Consider the following 20,337-nt stretch of genomic DNA (forward strand, 5'->3'; position numbering starts at 1 on the left):
TTTCTGACCCGCCTCCCTGTGCTGTATTTCATATACATGTTCCCTAGGAGGGGGCTCCACCTGTAGGTAAAGTCTATTCCTGCTTGAATGAAGTGCCATGGGAATAAAGGCTGAGTCTTTCTTGCTCCTCTCTCTCTATCTAGGATATACCTAGCACCTGCAACAGTGTTGTGTATCTGAGATTAATCAGATCAGCAGGTGAATGGATGGATGAATGAAGTGGGCCTGGTGCTGGGATAGCCTGGAGTAGAATAGGTTGTTATTCTACTTTTATTTTGTTTTTCGTTTTTTTTTTTTTTTTTTCAGTCAGTGTTCCATGTGAGTCGCCACATCGTTTCCGGTGCGACAACAGTCGCTGTATTTATGGTCACCAGCTTTGCAACGGTGTGGATGACTGCGGAGATGGGACCGATGAGAAAGAAGAACACTGTAAGCCAAATGGGGGAAGGGGGAAGGCAGAAACCAGGGTCCTTAGGTGTTTTAAGATGCTCTTCTGGGGTTTCCTTCTGCCCTGCCGAGGAGGCTTGCTTTGTGTCTGTGATAGTGTATCTCAGAGAACATGAACACATATGTGGCTCCTGCCACCCCCTTCCCATTTCACCTGAGTGAGATGTTGACATGCCCCTTAAAAGTCAGTCTTTGTTTAAACATTTAATAAGCTACTTCCAATGAGAGAAGACTAAATGCTGGTTGAGTCACCGTCCAAGATGAGACTTGGTTACGCTTACCCCTGATAGTTAGTTGCTAATTGCTAATCTGGTATGTGAGTGTATATTCCTTCCCATGCCCAGCTGAAAAGACCATGGTAAGTAAGACACCAACCAGTTTCTCACTGACCTTCTTTGTTTGTAAGGACAGGCTGGGCACACTCTTTTCAAACTTCTTTCCCATAAACACGTGGTCTGCCTTCCCTCTTCCCAGCTGCTTTGCCATTGTCTAACCTGGACATCCTGATGGTTAAACCGGTGCCCAGTGCTTTCAGTTTCTGATCTGGGAGAGTCCACTTCTCTCATCAGTCTGTATTACTCAGAGTAGTTGGTGCTGCTGCAACCAACAAATCTCCAAGTCTTAACACAACAAAGATTTCTTTCTCCTTTGTATAAAGGGCCGCACAGCTTGCATAGCATCCTCCAGCTTGGAGCCCATCACCTGACTACCTGACTGCCAAGGTTGTAGCCCCAGCATATGAGACAGGGTGAAGGCTTATGGGGCTTTTAACTGCTTCAATACAAGGGTGACATATGCCTCTTCCAATTCACAGACCATTGGTCTCAGTCTAGCTGCAAGGGAGCCTGGCGAAAGAAGGGAAGTGTGCATTTACTTGTGAGTGGAGGAACTGAAGCATTTTGTCCTTTAATTGCAGGTAGAAAACCAACCCAGAGACCTTGCACACAAACTGAATATAAGTGCAGCAACGGAAACTGCATTTCGCAGCACTATGTGTGTGACAACGTCGATGACTGTGGTGATCTTTCTGACGAAAATGGTTGCAGTAAGTAAACATTTAGCTTTGTATTTCATTATAGTAAATTAGCCAGATACACTCAGGAATGGCTCAACCGCGGGTCTCAGACACAGGTGTAGCCGAGGATCACCTACAACTCCTGATTCTCCCACTTCTGCCTCCAAGTGCTAGGATTATAATAGACTTTGGGCTGGAAGAGATAACATAATCAAGGGAAGGATTGAGTTTATTTGACACTGTTGAGGACATATTAGTAGTATATATTTTTGATTTACCTTCATAGCTTATATTCCATATATAATATGGAATAATATATTATCTAATATACATACCCTCTCTATATGCCTTCTCTATATATGCCCTCTGTATATATGCTTTCTCTATATATGATCGAGATCGATCTCTTTCTCTATGTATGTATATGTATCATATATATATATATATATATATATATGCTTGTGTTTATCTATTGTGTACTTTCTTTTCAAGTGGAATTAGAGGAAATCAGAGGTATGGCATTAACTTCTTTTCACATAATAAGTGTAGTGATATAGAATTCATATATGCTATTCATTTGATACAAGTGTAGAATTCTTTTTTCTTTCTTTTTTAAAAGTTTTATTTCCAGACTGAGTCTCACTATGTAGCCCTAGTTGTCCTAGAGCTTACTATGTAGACCAGGCCCGCCTTAACTCACAGAGATCTGCCTGCCTCCACCTCCGGAGTACTGGGATTAAAGGCATGTGTCTGGCTAGGTGTAGAATTATTTCTAAATAATGTCAATTTTGTTACCTCTATCCCTCCCCATCTCTTCCCTCCTTCACATTCTATAGAATGCTTCAATTGTGATTTCTAAACATTTAAGATAATGCATCATGATGTTTGGCAATAGAAACATGCCTCACTTGAGTGTTGAGTGTGCTTGGGGTACCCAAACTTTATCCAGTCACTACATTTCCCGGCATGGAAAGACATGAACATTTTACTAGCACCATTCAGTTATAAAGGAAATAAGCTGATGTCAGGTCAAAGATATAATTTCTGTGATCATAAAGGTAGAGTGACTTGCTCTCTTATTCCTTTCTCACAAATTGGAAACCGGTGAGACTGACCGTCTTGTAAACAGACAGCCATAGGCTTCTGTTCGTAGAGGCTGGTTGCTAGGCAACCGCCAGCGCTGAGCTGGATGCCCAGCCCTAATGCCACTGGATTAGGGTGATGGCTAGATGTTCCTTTTGATGTTTCTGGTCTTCAAATGAAAGACATTACATGAAAATCTTTCATTCCATATCCTGCGATGGCCCTGCTCTCGTTAAGGTCGCTTGCTTTGGAAGAATATGATTCAGTGAAGGGAGAACTTTTTTCGTTCTTGACCTTTTAGAGCTGAGAGAGGGGCACAAAGCCCAGAGACACAATGCAGAGAGAAAATTACGATGTATGGCAAGTAGACGATTCAGACGCACTCAAAACACTGAAACTACCCAGAAAAGCTAGAAAGCTGGGAAGGTTTATTTGTTTAGGAATCTGTAGTTATCCGCAGCTAAGGGCATTCATTCTTCTACTCAGTGTTTTAATCTATCCAAAGTATACAAATGAAAACCTTCACTAGGCCATAAGAGATCCTCAGATGTGGTTAGAAAGACAGAAATAAATCTATTTTGAGCTGAACCAGAAGATTCCACTGTTTCTTTAGCTCAGAGGTTAAGAACATTCATTGCCTGCTCTTCCAAAGGTCCTGAGTTCAATTCCCAGCAACCACATGGTGGCTCACAACCATTTGTAATGGGGGTCTGGTGTCCTTTTCTGACCTGCATGCATACACACAGACAGAATATTGTATACATAAAAAAAAAGAATCTGTTAAAAAAAACTCAGCTATAGTGGCAGTCAAGCAGGAGTATTGTTAAAGTAGTTTAAGATCCACATATATTATAAAATTATTTTATTATCTTTATTATTTATATAAGAGAAATTTTATAATAATAAAATAATAATAAGTTTCTCTTATACGCTCTTTAAGGCTCTACATATGAACTAAGCAAATTTCCAACACACTTAACTGCCTTAAAAAAAAACAGAAAAGGAAACCTGGATATGGTTATTAAAAGCTTAGATTCAGTCTTTATCATAAGCGTTTTGTGTATGAAAATTGTGTAACACGACTGTGTATTATACCACATCCTGATGAACATTCTTCCAATTAACCAGTCAATAATTGGAATAATTATACTCAAACCATTTTTCTAGCCTGTGTCTGTGTGCATGCATGAGTGTGTGTGTGTGTGTGTGTGTGTGTGTGTGTGTGAGATCTACCTAACACCTATCCACTTGCTTACATAAGATGAATGAGCAAGAGCATTTGATGGAGTTGGTTGGATATTCTGAGGCCGAGCCTGGAACCGCTACAGCTATGATGGGAGATAGCCGTAAGGACCATTACACATTTGTGTAGATGGCATCCAGACCACTTACAGAAACCTAGATCCACTCTGCTTCAGGACCTCTGGAAATGGGTCATCTGGAGGTTGTGTATAGTTGGCTATATGTCTGCGTGTTTGTGGCTGGTCTGACTTATGATTCTGTTTTCAGATCTAGGAGCAAACAGAACGTGTGCTGAAAACATCTGTGAACAGAACTGTACCCAGTTAAGCAACGGAGGATTTATCTGCTCCTGTAGACCTGGGTTCAAATCTAGTACTCTGGACAGAAATTCCTGCCAAGGTAGAGTATTTTCCTTCTGTTGTTATTTAGAGAAATTTACATTTTTATGGTCTCCGTTTATTGCGTTATTATTAAACTGCTGAATAAGTTCCTTAATGTGGTTTCCCCACTCAGCGCCAAATAATGAAGGTCTTGATGGTGACGGCGGTCCGTTATACCAGTCCACGAAATAAAAGCACCAGAAATCACAGCATTTCATCCCAAGTCACAACCCACGTGGTTGTCACACACCTACTTAGATATCAGCGGGTTCTGTGACCATGGGCTCAGTAGGTAGCTCATCAAGGTTGTCAGAGAAGAATATGATGTCAGGGGTCTTTCGTCGTGTATACTACTGTGTCTCATTCAAACTAGAGATTGAACCTAGGGCATCATGTGTACTGGATACAGCTCAGTTGTTATACCAAATGAATGAGTCTTCCTGTAGCTGTTTACTTATCAGAACAGAAGCAATGCCATATAGGTGTTTTTGGCAAGGAAACATTTGCCTTACCATTGTATGAAGTTATGCTGCGTTAGTTAAAATAATCCTCTGTCCATTGTTGAGCGGCATAGGAACTTTAGGGTCAATAGTAGTTTACTGTGGATTTTTTTTTTTATTGTGAACTATGTCATCAACACATTTTGGTTTTCATTGCTTGTTTTCACACACACTCTTAGTCCACTTGGCTTGTGAACTCCAGTTCTGACTGGGTCGGAACCCATGTTGCACACTTTCTTTTTCTTTGCCTGCAGACATCAACGAATGTGAGGAATTTGGCATCTGCCCCCAGAGCTGCCGAAATAGCAAAGGAAGTTATGAATGCTTCTGTGTGGATGGCTTCAAGTCTATGAGTAGCCATTATGGAGAGCGGTGTGCCGCTGACGGTATGTATGATGGGTTCACTTCCGAGGGACAGAAATCCTGAAGAGGATGATATAGCAGGAAATGAACTTCCACTTCTCTCTCTTCTTCTGTTAGCTTTAGACTCTAAACTATTGCCCTCTAACGAAAGTGTACAATTAATTAAAAGACAGATTTTAGTTATTATTCTGAATTTAACCTCTTCTATACCTGGCTAAAAATTTCTAAAATAGGAGACACAAATAACAGGAGGTTGTAGCAAAATATAAGAAATTGATGAAATGGTAGTGCCCAGTCCAGTGTGACTGAAGATTTGAAGCCACAAAACCTGAGGTGAACCAATCAGGGACACTGACATATTTCTTTGGTATTGTTCATGAACTGCTGGTCACAAAGAGAAAGGCAGGTACATCCAAAACATTGTTGGTTTTAGGTTAATGCCTATATATATCTAAGAACCTAGTTAAAGAAAGAACACCATAAATACTAAATGGAAATGTCAAAAAGAGAAAGAATATAAGTCCAGAAGCATTATGTTCCAAATTGCAGAGATCTGGCTTAAATCAACCTTTCCCAGTTAAGGAGTAGATAGTCTTATTTAGGATTTGAAATTGATGCTAGAATTTAAGAAACCTACTGAGAAAACAGCAAGTTAAAGTGGCCAAAACCTTAACACCAATACACGGTGTAAGGCGAGTGCTCGAGGTGTACATTTGATTAGTATTCTGTCCTCCAGGGTGAGAATAAATAGAACCTAGAGTGAAGGCATTTCAACAGCTGGCCAGTCCCGCAATTAAGTAGCAAATTTAAAAAATTTTAAATCTTTTAACTAAGGGGGTAGCTGAACTAAATTAGAATATTCATATGAAACATAATGTCAAGTCTGAGGAAATATGAAGTGAACTTTTAAAAGTCACTTAAAATCACATTTGATTGACATTTTGCAAGTAAATTAAAATTTTAAAATTCCAGAGAAGTATTTTTGGGACGAGTCACCGTTGAAAGAGCTACTTTAGGCTTTAGGAAAAAAACCCTGCAAACTCAAGAACAAGCTGGCTTGTTTCTCATTAGCTGGCAGTTAAATTGGGCTATGGGGATGATTACCTGTTAAGACAATCCCAAAACCTGTCAGTCAAGAGTGAGGGTTGTGAATACCGTATTTATTCTGTGAGATATTCTGTCGACGGTCTTTTCAGTGGGTGAGGGAAAGACTTGCAGTAAAAATGAGAACTCTTTGTAGTGGTCTTGATCTTGTTAAAACTGCCTCCGGTGGAAAAATAAATAAAGGAATAAATAAATAAATAAATAGTATAGAAAGGAAAGAGTGGTACCTGAGGATTTTGACTTGCAGAGCAGTCAGCTTTGATGGTCAGATTTTTCTAAAACTAACTTTTCCCTCTACTACCTCTTTTCCTCCCTTTCCTCCCTGCCCCCCAAAGAAATACCTACAGTGTGTTGATACCTCCTTGACTTCAAGTGGAATCGGTTAGACAAAGCAGCCCTTTTTTGCTTACAGGTAACCCTCCTCTGCTGCTCCTGCCCGAGAACGTTCGAATCCGGAAGTACAATGTCTCATCTGAGAAGTTCTCCGAGTATTTGGAAGAGGGGGAACATATCCAAACCGTTGACTATGACTGGGACCCCGAGGGCACGGGTGTCAGTGAGTATAAGATCTGCACACATTGTGTCAAATTTTCTGGTTTTTTTAGATGATGCCTTTTGCATGATTTTCTCTGATTGTGTGTCCTTTGAAGATTGAACAGTATTTTCACATTTGTTTATCCAATGTAATATTTTTTATCTTTCTGAATATGTTTATTTCAAGAGTGATAGGGAAGAGGTATAAGCCAATAAGACTCAATCTTAATCTGTGTATAATTAGATTAACCTCAGTGCTTAGAGGTGGGAGGCAGGAGAATTACAAGTCAAAGAACCTACTCCGAACCACTACATAGCAGGATCCTGTCTTGGAGAGAGGAAAAAGCCATATATATATATAAACAAACAGGTCATATAAATACCTGTTAAATAACTTCTCACCCTTTTGGGTAAGACTGAGTATAAAAAACACTTTTTGTATGCTGCCATACAGGACTTTCACCTATGTGAAAGGAGTGATTTCTATATAATCCATTTTTGAAAACTAGCTCCTTAGCTAAACTATCTCAATGAGTTATCTTCCAATAGAGATTATTAAGAAAATATCACCACGAGATAAGCTGAGCCTTTCTTGTTAGTAGAACAGGTATAATGTGTTTATTGCGGTTTGATGTAAGGGAATTGTGATGGAAATGAGGCAGAGAGATCAGTAAATGACTCCACTCCAAGACCCTCTCTCGCGGTGCTTTCTTCTCTAGGTGTTCTCTATTACACTGTGCTGGGCCAGGGCTCTGAATTTGGCGCCATCAAACGAGCCTACATTCCTGACTTTGAATCTGGTAGCAATAATCCCACTCGTGAAGTTGACCTGGGCCTGAAATACTTAATGCAGCCAGATGGATTAGCCGTGGACTGGGTTGGAAGGTAAATATGTCCCCCATCTCTCTGGCCTGTTTCTTTTTCACGGGGGAGTGCTGGTTTAAGTTCACCAAGGTGCGTGAACTCAGTCACAAGCACAGCTGTTACTGTGCCTGGGCCTGCTCTGGCCACAGCAATCAACCCTGCGTGCAATACAATTACCTCTGAGTGAGTGCAATACAAACACTGCCCTTTTCTAGATTCAGTGTGTGCCACAGAAGGGCTCGGGAAAAGCACCCAGGTCAAGACTAACTTTGAGTTTGGCAGCGTTGACTAATTCAGTGGTAGAATTCTCAAAGAGAATTAGTTAAAGATATCTCCCACTGGTAATTATTTGGAAAAAGGAACAAGGCACAGTTTTTAGTATCTAAGCTAGCTGGTACCAACTGGCACCAAAGCCATAGAGCCTCAGAGAATGAGGGGATTAAACTACAGGCCTTCTCTCCGCTTATTAGGAAAAACTTGCAGCCTTAGACACGGAAAGAGGCCAGGCTAGCTGTACTGAGTTTGTTAATTTGAAATGTTCTTTCCATTCCTCTTTGGGGTGGTGCTCAATTCTTGATTACAGTTGGGCTCTTTGCCAAAGGGACACAGACTCCTGGGCAGTAAGAATTAAATCACATGCCTTAATCTGCCCATGGAGGCTTGTGATCTGCTGTACCCACTATAGGCACAGAGTAACTTCCAGGCATCTGAGTGTTTCTGCACTGGCCAGAACTTATAAACCCAGTTTTCTCGTGTCCACATTTCTCTTCAATGATTGGCCCAGGCTTTTCTGTTGTTTAACTCTGCCCCTCTCCATTCAGGCATATCTACTGGACAGATGCCAAGAGCCAGCGGATTGAGGTGGCCATGCTAGATGGAAGGTACCGGAAGTGGCTGATTACTACTGATCTGGATCAGCCAGCTGCCATTGTTGTGAATCCTAGGCTAGGGTAAGCGTTTGAAGGGATGCTTTAGCCCACACAGTTTCCAATGGTGAAATTCCACTTTGGGATATATGGGAGAGGCTGTCTGCTTTCATTTCATCTGACTCCCTTTCATTTGGATGCATTAAAAGGTATCTTGCTGATTGAAATTCAGATAACAATTTGATTATATTACATTGGCCATAAAAATTTCATGTATGAAAAATACATAAAAGACACGTCTATACATACACATTTCATTATTTATAGAAATACTTCAAATGGCAGTTGACCACAACACAAGAACTAGTTTGGTCTTCTTGATTTTTGACATTCAAGTAGACATTTAGCATATGTGTAGTGACACCTAAATTCTTCCTTATTTTGAGTAGATACTTTTGCTGTTTGGGCAGGACAAGTGTCCTATGTTTGTATATGAAACATATGAGTTGTTATTACTTTTATTCCTTTTCCACGTATGAAATCATGGCCCCTAGACATTCAGCGGTGATGTGCTTCCCGGAGAAGTTCTAACTCCTAATGTGGACTTGACCTCAGCACCGAACTTTGCTTCTTATGTATAACATGTGTTGGAAGGCAGGGGAATTGTTGGTTGCACCATTGACGTACCCTGTGCCACAGTACTAGGGAAGCACCACTAGACAAAATGCTGCAACCTGGGAATTTTCTGTTACAGGCTCATGTTCTGGACCGACCAGGGAAAACAGCCTAAAATCGAGTCCGCCTGGATGAATGGGGAGCATCGCACTGTTCTGGTTTCTCAGGACCTTGGCTGGCCAAATGGCCTGTCCATAGATTATCTGAACGATGACCGGATCTATTGGAGCGACTCCAAAGAGGACGTGATTGAAACAATAAAATATGATGGGACCGACAGGAGAGTCATCATAAATGAAGGTTGGGAATGAGTCACAGTTTACATATTCATAATTGTCTAACAAATTTTCAGTGTGTCTTAGGATATGGTTGATGCGATTCCTCAGATTTGTTCCCATCAATTCCCAACTGCTATATTAAATGCAAATGAATTCACAACAACGATCCTTTTTGTAATTTTAAGCAGCAGTATCAGATTTCTGCTAGGTCCCTCTGAGATTGTGTCTTCCATATGCTAAATGTGTGTCCTTCCTAATCTACATCAAACTGCGTCTAGACACATTCATTTTCCACGTGCTAAGGTTCTTGTGTCCAACTAGAAACATGAAGAAGGAAAGAAGTATTTTGTTTTATTGTCGAAAATCCAAAACAGAGCTGTAACAATCCAGCGCATAGCACATTTCCCCTAACTGGCTAGAATTGTCTTATCTGGTAAGCAGGAAGGGCCTCAGTTCATCCCACTTTTTAAAAATGGAATAAAATTAGCAGCTTTAAAGTCAGACCATTTATAATAATCCAGTTTATCTTGAGCTCCATGTAGCCCTTCCAGGAAGTCCGTCCAGCTAGCTAACTACTACTTCAAGCCAAACGACAATAGTCACAGGAGTGCTGGGGATTGTTTCATTCACTAATATATAATTGTTTTTCCACTATCGATGAGCAGCAATGAGGCCATTCAGCCTGGACATCTTTGAAGACCAGCTGTACTGGGTAGCTAAGGAGAAGGGAGAAGTGTGGAGACAGAATAAATTTGGGAAAGGCAACAAAGCGAAGGTGCTGGTGGTGAACCCGTGGCTCACGCAAGTTCGAGTCTTCCATCAACTGAGATACAATCAGTCAGGTAATTCACAGTCTTGGGATGCCATGAACTGGACACCCAGTCTTGGAAGGATGGCTGTAGCATTAGCGCATGATGGTGGTCCTGATGGGAGAGTGGGTATGCATGGGCATGTCACACATTTCGAATGCAGAAAGAGAACATCGTAGGTTGAATAAAATTACATAAATCGTGAACAGAGAAAACCTGTTAGAAATGTTTCAGTCAGTCCTTGTTGGGGTTTTTCTCAGCTTGTCACCTGAATGCTCAATATAATAGTCTGTGACCTGATGACCTGGCTCAAAGAAAAACAAAAGTCTGGGTGTTCTCTTTCAGTCAGCTGTAGCTCTGGGTGCCAGTTGGGGAAATGTTGACTTGATGAAGGCTTGGGATTTCTACTCCATCCCAAATGTGCTAGATTGGCATTCACTCTGTACCAAGAGCCTTCAAATTTCAGCATGTTTCAGATTGTTTAACTGTCTGTTTATGTGGCTCGAAGTACCCCATGTGTGGGTGTTCTTAGTCTTACGGGTTTGGGTAGTTCAGGGAAATGTGAAACCAGCTCCCCAGTCCTTTCCTGCTACTCAGTACAGACCGATGACATCAGATGGGACTTGTTAGCAATGGGATGCCTAGACTCCCCACACCCCAAACTTTTGAAGTAGAATCTGAATTTATGCATATTTTGTATCACATTACAATTTGATAGTGCAGAAAGCTGGCAAAATAGTGAATTAGGAAGACTTTGAATGAATCTTTTGTAAAACGTCTTATGTATTTTCTAGTTATTCTCGACTGTGATTGTATTTTGGATGGTGGAGAATGAGGATCACAGAGTGTTAGTCTGAGAACAGATCCAGGAAACATGGATCCAATTTAACCCTTGGGTCCTTCACATTTCATATAGGAGTATATTTCCGAGAATTCTAGAATTACATAGAGCTTTGAAAAGGTACTAGTTGGGCTCCATCCCAACATTTGAGTGGCTCCCAGCTCATTCTGTCAAATCAACTTCGTTCCCTTTGTTTTTTAAATGAGGCAAGTTTTGTAGAAAGCTTATCCAGGGTGGCCTTTGGGTAGATTTGATCAACGACAAATCTTGCTATAAGACTTGGAATCCATTGGTCTTTTGAACCATTTCAAATTTGAATTAATTTAATTTAAATTACATTTTAAATTTTAAATAATCGGGATGCTGTTTTGGCTTTGCAAGTGCCAGCCAGAGCCACACCAGTTACTAGGCATACCATGTTGGGGGTACTCTGTCTCCCGTCAGGACCTAACTATGTTCTCATCTATTTTCCAGTGTCCAACCCTTGCAAGCAGGTCTGTAGCCACCTCTGCCTGCTGAGACCAGGAGGCTACACCTGCGCCTGCCCCCAAGGCTCCGGCTTCTTAAGTGGCAGCGCTGTGGCTTGTGATGCAGGTGAGGATACTCACTGCCTGGAAAGTTGCAGGGCCTTCAGTAGCCCAGAGGATCCTATATTTGCGACCTTGGCAGATTCAAATGGGAGTAGCTGGGAAGGGGGATGAGGGAAACAGCAGAAGAGCTGGTTGAGACTCTGTGAGTGTGTGTGTGTGGGGACTGGGGTGGGCGCAGCCATGTGGCCATTTATGTTAGAAAGACAGTTTTGAAGAGCGGCTTTTTGGTAAGGCTCTTTCTTCCTTCTCCCTTTGTCCCAGAATTTGCTCAAGGTAGAGAAGCATTTCCTGAGGGCGCAGGAGCTAGCATGGAGCAGTGTTGGGAGGGTATGAGGAGCGGGGGCTGGGGGATCCTCCTGCCTTTCCCACGTGCCCATTTGAGAATTTTAACTATCAAAGGTCTTTGTTTTGGAAGCCGGCTGTGTTACTGAGAAACCAAGTCCAGGTTAAGGCAGGGGTGGTTTGGTTCTCAGTGCCATTGATGGCTTCCTTGGCAAGACCCATTTTTCAGTGGCTCATCTAAATAGTTAATAAGTCATGGTGATGTCTTCCATCCCTAACCTAACCTAATCTAACCTCTGTGTCCTAAGCAGTCAGAGAGTTGGCCCTGCAGCCTATTTTGTGGCTAACATCCCAAGGTGGGGGTTGGGGGGGGGGTTTGAGGGTGGCGCTTCCTGGTGGGGAAATGAAGAGGCAAAAAAGTTTCTACCACTAGGGGGAGCAAGCACTCAAGCAAGGACCGCCCTCATTTGGAGAAGTGCTCAGGGAGGAGAGGTCCTTTGATTCTCATCGCTTCTCCTGCCCGGTGCGCTCACTCCAGTGGTTCTGGGATAACATTCTGCTATTGTGAGGCTGGAGAGAGGGCTAGTGGTACTGGCTGCTCGTTCAGAGGATCCAAGTTCAATTCCCAGCACCCACATGATAACTCACAACGGCCTGTGACAACAGTCCCAGGGGATCTGATCACATCTTCTGGCCTCTGAGGGCACCACAACCACGTGGCACACAGTCAACCATGTGATAGAAACACAAACCCTCTGTGAGATTCTCATTTAAAAGAACCTTATCCAAAGTAAACCTATTAATGGCAACAATATACAGGGCCTGCTTGTGGTATATTGCTAATGAACTTATCAGTTAGTTCAGTGGTATTTACTGAATGCCTATAAAATACTTGGTATGACTGAAAGTATCAGAGATTTACATGCTAGTAGGAGGAAAAAAACCCCACAAACCTATGATGGTGTAGAAGGACAGGTGGTTAGGATATAATGGAAAAGTGGACAGGGACAGTTAGGTACACAGGGGTGGCGAGGCTGGCTTGGCTGGCCTCTCTGGTAAGGGGACTTTGAGAAGAGACCCTCAGAGCCCAGAGAGTAGACAAACTCCTCAAGTGGGAGTATTCTGGGGGAACTTGAGCAGTAATCCAGTTGCCGGGGTCCTTATATAAAGAGATCCCGGGAAAGCTGTCCTTTGGGTGCTTGTGCATCTATGTCTGTGTGTCTGCCTCTTCCTTGATTCTCTGCCCATGTTCTGGAGTCCTGGGCTGCAGTTTCCAGCGATGTCTAATAAACTCTTGTGTTAATGGTTCCCAGAAGAGAATCTGGGGGATTTCAGGTGACACACACAAGCTCTGGGTTTAACATCTCTCTCTGCTTAGAGCTAGGAAAGTACTCTGAAGGTCCTCTCACTCCCCAGGGGCTCATCACTGTTTAGGAAGTTTCCTTTGCTGTAAGGAGCAGGCGATAGCCTGATTTGGGGAGACTCAGTTGGCCTGACTCCACCCCCCCCCCCCCCCCCCCCCCCCCCCGAAACTCCCGCCTCCGTCCTGGACAGGTTCTGCATGCTGCAGTGCTCTGCTGCGTGTGGCTGACTAACCCATGCATGGCTTTTCCTTTCTGCAGCCAGCGAACTTCCCATCAGCATGCCTCCCCCATGCAGGTGCATGCACGGAGGAAGTTGCTATTTTGATGAGAATGACCTCCCCAAATGCAAGTAAGTCTGACTCTTGAGGTCCCAGCTGTAGGCCTTGGCTCCTCTAGCGAACCCAAGCTCTTTGTATAGCTGGGAAACCAGGTGCAAGATGCTTGCCCAGTTCACTGTTTTCATGTCTAACCAGCTTGTCCTCCTTTGGGGGAGTCCGCAGCGCTTCCCAAACCATGTCTAGCTTGAGCCCTCTCAGCTCAGGATCTGGCTCCAATGCCCACGTGCATCTCTCAGGGATGCTGCATTGCTGGCACCTCTTGGGACTGCCAGTCATGTGGAAGAATGAGGAGTTAAAGGGTAGCAGCCCGTCTCCCATGCCTCCTACCACCATCACCCGGTATGGTGGCTTAGGAGCGCGTGAGAGCAACCGATAGGATAGGAGAGATGGATGCCTGTTGGAAACCTTCATCACAGCTGTTGGAGGACAGACGGCTGCCGCCTGTCCAGCCTTTGTCTCTATGGAGCAGAGTAGATGCCCGCAGGCTTATTTCACGAGGCTCATCACCCTTATAGATGCTACTCCGCCAGGTACACCAGGGCTCTTAGGTCGGCAGGAGAAGCAGATGTGGTATAGGCTGGCTGCCTTGCCTGTCCCTCATGCATTTCACTGGATCAGAGCCCTCTCTGCCTCTGTGCATGCAGCCAGACCTAAGAAAGGTAACCGAATCTCCTTTTGTTGGCTTGCAGGTGTTCTAGTGGCTACAATGGGGAACACTGTGAAGTTGGGCTCTCAAGTGGCATCCCTCCCGGGACAAGTAAGTGTCAGGAATATGAGTGACCTGCAATAGTCCCAGCTTCCTTTTGGCCCAGTCTAGCTTCTCTAGCCCTTCCTTGTCATGGTGGTGACCTTGGCTCTCTGTTTCTGCCCCCTGTGTAGCAATGGCTTTGCTGTTGACATTCCTGATGATCGTCATCATTGGAGCTCTGGTACTCGTTGGATTTTTACACTATAGAAAAACTGGTTCCCTTTTACCTACTCTGCCCAAGCTGCCAAGGTCAGTGTCTGTGTTGGGTTGGCTTTCTGCAAGGGACCCCTTCTAGTTCCTATTCGGATCTTAGATTTGAGAACGTACCTTCATGTGTTCATGTAGACGTGTGTGTGTGTGGGGGGGTGGCTTGCTACTGTGTTTGACATGTGCCTCGAGGAGAGAGAACTGCACATTTAAGATTCAGTACTATGGAAGGGAAGTAATCATTACAAAAATTAAAAATTAATTGTAACAATGCAGCACATTGTTTTGGTTCATTCCAGCTTAAGCAGCCTCGCCAAACCCTCTGAAAATGGAAATGGGGTGACCTTCAGATCGGGGACTGATGTTAACATGGACATCGGCGTGTCTCCTTTTGGCCCAGAGACAATTATTGATAGATCCATGGCAATGGTGAGTGAGGGCTCTCACGGGATTAGTTGAGGTTTCCCCTTACACTGACCGATGGAAGAAACCCTTCTTGTAAGGAAAAATAACTAATGCTGGGGATAGTAAAACAAAGAACACAGTGTGTCCTCTGTAGCCCATAGAGTTGGTGGAAACTGACCCCATCATCTTCTAAGTATTCATTTGTAGACAAGGGTTGACCTTTTCTAGTCTTTCTGGTCCCGTGTGTAGATTAGCAACATGCCTACAGGTCGCACTCTAGGTGATGAACCTAGCACAGCCTTGGCCCAGCAAAGGGGCCTTCTTCTAGTGCTCTGCCTCCACCTCCAATCTTCTATTCCCACCCTGGCCAGAGAGAACAATACCAACACCCTTTTCTCCACTGTCCCCACCACAGCGAGTACATTAAAGGGCCATAGAGAGAGTTCAGCCATGGGAAGAGCATTTGTGCTTTCTGGGGCAGATGGCTTAGTTCATTTTTATCAGTTGGGATAATGGTTTGCTACCTAGAAGCCGTGGGTCTCGCTGCTGTGTTCTCCACCCCTCCCCCCACTCTAAGACCGCACATGTTGGGTGACCTTGTGAAAGTGCGGCGTGCACTCAAGTTTGAGGGAGACACCTTTCTGTCTGAAGCAGATCGGTGGGGGTGACGTCTCTCCCTCTTCTCCCCACCAGAACGAGCACTTCATCATGGAGGCGGGGAAGCAGCCTGTAGTATTTGAAAACCCAACATATGCAGCCAAGGACAGCACGTCCAAAGTGGTCTCAGCAGCTCAGGTGAGACGTCACATGATCTGCTCTCAGCCGTCTTGCCGCTGAATCTTTCCATGTTGCAGAATGTTGTGCAGGGCCTCTAACCAGTATCTTTTATGGTCAGCAGTGGGAACGAAGGGCCTAAGAATGAGAGACCATGAGAGTGAGGACTGTACTTGCCTGCCAGGGTGACTTCGTGGCTATTGTTCTCACCTGGGGCAAGTGGTGGTGGTATTTACAGCTGCCAGGGTCACTCATCTGTGGTATCCAAATGTGTGTATGTGTGTGTGTGTGTGTGTGTGTGTGTGTGTGTGTGTGTAGAACAAGGTGGCAAACAGAATTCAAGATTAATTTATTCATTTGTTCTTTCAAAACTGCATAGGGGCCATCAATAGGCTCACAGGTGACTGTATCAGAGAATGTGGAAAACCAGAATTATGGAAATCCCATAGATCCTTCGGAGATTGTTCCGGAGCCGAAGCCAGCCTCCCCGGGTCCCGATGAAAGTCAGGTAACGATGTGAAGAGAAATTTGCAAAGAACTTTGAAACTTAATATCAACCCGTGCGAGACCATGTACAAAGAATGGAAAACAGAATCCAGGTCTAATTTATCTTCAGAAAAAGGACATCAAATCTGAGACATTCACACAGCACTTGCGCTTCGAGCCTTACTATTACCAATGTCTACCACCAGGTGGCACTACTTATCCCCTTTTCCTTTGAGTCTAGATAGATGGCACCTAATTGTACAGCCAATTATCCCACAAACATTATTGCCTTTAGTGTGCCAGGGAAACTATTTAGTGCTGGAGACTAAAAGGGCCAGGGGATGGAGGGAGACCACCTCCTGATGAATTTTCTTTAGCATATATGTTATACCTTTTCATTTTGTAGAATATTTGGGGTATAATTCAACAAGTGCTTTTGAATAACTACTAACTTTAGCGAACATACATGTGGTTATCCCAGGTCTATGTGCTTGGTTCTGAACACCTGTTTTACCTCTGCAAACTATTGTTGTCCTTACCAATGCCTCTCACTGGGGGCAAACTCGAAGCGACGGTGCTTCTGGATACAAAACACTGTGTAGGACTCCTCGCGCAGGATCATCTTGTCTAATTCAGTGCGACTCAGAAAATTTACAACCCCCAAACACATACTGTAGAAAGGAAGTTTTACTTTACTATTTCCCGGGGACTTTAAGTGGACATTGGAAAGGGCATTGACAATTTGTTTCCTACAGTCCCAAGAATAATGTCAAATGTTCAGTCCCGGTCTCACTCCCCAAGGCAGTGCTAGACATTACTTTTTATTTATTCTTAATGTTTTCTTCCTAGTCCAGGTCCTAGTAATCTTCCTTAGTCAGAAGTAGCTCCTCAGAGGGGTAAGGCAGCAAGAAGCTGCTCCATCCTCCCCTTGCCCCAGCCCAGAAACAGGATGGACATGGAGGGATTGTTGAGAATGAGAGTCAAGCATCACCGATTCCAGCTCAGTTCTCCGTCCCCATCTTTGCAGCCCATTGGTCCTTGCACTTCAGTGCAAGCTGAAAGGAGACCCTCCAAGTTCTGTTATCCACACCCCACACCCCTGTCCAGGGACCCTGTATCTGTGACCCCTGGGACACTAAATAGTCACTTGGCTGTAGACATCAGAAGCCCTTAGTTAGCTCACTGAGGATATTAATGTCCAAAGAAGTCTTGCAAGTTTAGCTTTCTTCTTAAATATGCAGAAAATACTCGGACCCTATTACTCAGTCCTGTTGTTTCCCACAAGTTGCATTGACCTGCATGGGATCGCCCAAAGATGTTGGGGAATGAGGACCACCACATTCCTCTCCTTAGCCTTATTCAGTTCCAAGGAGTTATTGCAGCCCGAGACAATGACTGTTGGCATCACTTAACTTCACCTTTCCAAATAGGGCTCTGACCTCTGTGTATGTCTCCATCTTCCCTTGTTGGTGACATACAGAATAGTTGTGTGGGTTGGGTGAACGGTCTTGCCTCTCTTCCATAGTCATGGGCTACAGGCACTACATTTCACAGCCATCTTGAAAACATAGGGGCTACCTGAGCCGCCTGTGGTGGGAGCCTGCCAAAGAGGTGGCCGGTACTACAACCACCTTTTCAGTAGGGTGAGGGCAACGTACTGAAAAGTGTGTGTGTTTGTTTGTGAGGACGAGGTGTCTTTGGGTCATTCAATACGTAGACCTCTCTTAATATGACTTAATATGTGTCATACAGGGGGAACAGAAAAACCCTGCATCAAGGGATTTTTGAGATAAAATTAGAACCTCATAAAATTCTTAAACCAGTTCCTGACACTCAGTAAGTGTCAGTTTGTCACTTGTGATGACAACGATGATGGTGACAATGACGATGATGGCGATGATGTTTGTGGTGAAGCGACAGTGGGTATTCTGGCCAAGACAGTTTTGGAAATCAGAGAGCTTTTCTTGAGCTTCTCAGCTGCTCTGGAAACCTGTGTGTCTGTGCTCTGTCCCCGACTAATGGCACGGCAAATCTTCTAGATGACATGGGTCCAGATCCACACACCACACATTCACACTAAGAAAAGATTTTGAAATTGTTACATTAAAATAGTCGAGAGAGTCTTAGTTACTACTCTCCAGGAACCAGAAGAGGAATTGAACAATATGCTACTTAAGCAACATCCCTAAGTTACTTTGTTTTTCAATAAGAATTTAAAAACCTAGGAAAAGACACCAACAAAGAAGACAAAATAGAAAACTTCATCTCCTTCCATCTCCTCTTTTCATTCAGGGTGCAAAATGGAACATCTTCAAACGAAAACCCAAACAGACCACGAATTTTGAAAATCCAATCTACGCAGAGGTAACTTTTAATCCCTGTTCTAAACCCAGACACTCACCACTTTGGCGCGCATTGAGATTATTCGGGGCAAACTGGCAAAGGTTCCGGCCACACTGGGGACATAAGTGACTAACTCATGTCTTGTTGTGGTTGTAGATGGACAGTGAGCAGCAGGAAGGTGTGACTGTGGCGCCCCCTCCATCACCTTCTCTCCCTGCTAAAGCTTCAAAAAGGCAATCGACCCCAGGCTACAGTGCAACAGAAGACACCTTCAAGGATACCGCAAACCTTGTTAAAGAGGATTCGGATGTATAGCCATGCCTGCTCTCTAGGGAATCTGTAGACACTCACTTTTGCACATATATTTTTTACAGACAAATGAAGAAAGAGTTAACATTCAGTACTTTATTAAAAGATATATTTTTCTGTTTGCCTATAGTTGAAAGTGTGTTGCGTGTCTTTTTTTTTTACTCATGCCATTTCATATTTTTGCAAATATCACGAGGTACTGAGTATACCTTGCACTGATGTTGTCCCGAGGCTGATGTTGTCATGGGTGATGTTGTACTTCTATAAATTTTGGAAGGATTAATACGTCTTTGCATTTGCCGGTGAAAGTACCTATTGTGTGGGTTGGCGAGCTGAAGAATAAAGGATCTAGTGAGGAAAGGAGTTGGCTAAGGGCCTCGATTATGTCAAAGAAGAGATACAACTCACATTTCCTTTAGAACAATCTAGGAAAGGCGTCCAAGCTTCATTTGTGCATCCATTTTTACACACCAGCTCTTAGACTAATAATCAGTGTTCAGCGTTCCATGTCAACTTGCTCAGTAAGTGTACTGAGAGAGGCTAGTGTTGGTTACATAGACTGCAGATGCTTCAGACAACACGGAAGGTACAAAAAGTGATTCGGTTGGATCCTTCTGTGTGACTCTGGCTTCTAACCCCAGCTATGTTTTGAATGTGCTCTCCCTAGTTGCCAAGCCGACATTCGTGTCTGTCACCCTATGTCCTACACTGAGTTTGTATTTTGCTGAATGAGCTTCTCTGCTTGATGGACCTTAAATCAACGTACGCCCTTGCCTGGCATCTCAGGTGTCATCCACCTTAGTCACTGGAGTTTGGTAGCTGATTAAAACCAAACCCGTGTCCCCAATAAGTGGGGTGCCAAACAGATACCGGTGAAGCTGGGTGTTTGCCTCTGTGTACAAAATCTAATTATAGGGTATTTATTTCCTCGGTTGACAATGACGAGAAAGGGAAAACATTCTTCTTGAGTCTTTTTCAGGGCTTTGCCTAAATCTGTACATTTGTGTCAGGATGTACTGTCCACCCCTGCTCTTCTTATAGCAAGTAGCATCCCTGGTTCTCTGTGCTAATATTGCACATGTGTTAAACAATGAATGAATGAATGGAAGGGTGGGAGGATGAATGAATGAATGAAACATACTACTGATTATTTTATTCTCCAGTTCTCGAAATATTTCGTTGCTCATATTTTGAGTGCTGATTGTAATTACTTTGATTAGAATAAAAAGCAACTGGAAATGATGCTGCTGAAAATGTCTAATAAATGTGTATTTTATCAGAGGTCTTTTGTGTCTCTATGTCCTTCCTTCTCGAGCCTTGGTGATGAATCACTTGTGTTGTGTGTGTCCTCGCTACTTCTTCCACCCCTTCAATGCATTTTTGCATGGAGACAATTATGGAGATGATCCAGGTTTCGGGTTTCAGCCGGGCCCTTGGAAGGACGACTTTATCCCATTCGAAGCTGGAATGGAGATGAGAAAAGGGTTTGG

At 43.6% G+C, this 20,337-nt stretch overlaps 1 protein-coding gene across 1 annotated transcript in view; it reads left to right on the forward strand.

The window, feature by feature from the left end:
* Lrp2 (LDL receptor related protein 2) overlaps window positions 1-20,128 on the forward strand; it is a 122,879-nt gene extending 102,751 nt beyond the window's left edge. Inside the window, 18 exon segments of the mRNA XM_050123018.1 lie at window positions 307-429; window positions 1,364-1,492; window positions 4,055-4,186; window positions 4,922-5,053; window positions 6,547-6,690; window positions 7,388-7,553; window positions 8,354-8,482; window positions 9,153-9,373; window positions 10,017-10,193; window positions 11,476-11,595; window positions 13,496-13,586; window positions 14,265-14,332; window positions 14,455-14,572; window positions 14,830-14,959; window positions 15,629-15,730; window positions 16,089-16,217; window positions 18,488-18,559; window positions 18,695-20,128. Coding sequence (XP_049978975.1) covers window positions 307-429; window positions 1,364-1,492; window positions 4,055-4,186; window positions 4,922-5,053; window positions 6,547-6,690; window positions 7,388-7,553; window positions 8,354-8,482; window positions 9,153-9,373; window positions 10,017-10,193; window positions 11,476-11,595; window positions 13,496-13,586; window positions 14,265-14,332; window positions 14,455-14,572; window positions 14,830-14,959; window positions 15,629-15,730; window positions 16,089-16,217; window positions 18,488-18,559; window positions 18,695-18,853 — 2,342 coding nt within the window. The 3' untranslated portion in view covers window positions 18,854-20,128.
* Window positions 20,129-20,337: the final 209 nt, after the last annotated feature.

The sequence above is a fragment of the Alexandromys fortis genome, unplaced genomic scaffold (assembly GCF_014885135.2).
Source record: "Alexandromys fortis isolate MF-2015 unplaced genomic scaffold, M_Fortis_MF-2015_v1.1 scaffold_8_9099976_23576923, whole genome shotgun sequence".
Classification (NCBI taxonomy): Eukaryota; Metazoa; Chordata; class Mammalia; order Rodentia; family Cricetidae; genus Alexandromys; species Alexandromys fortis.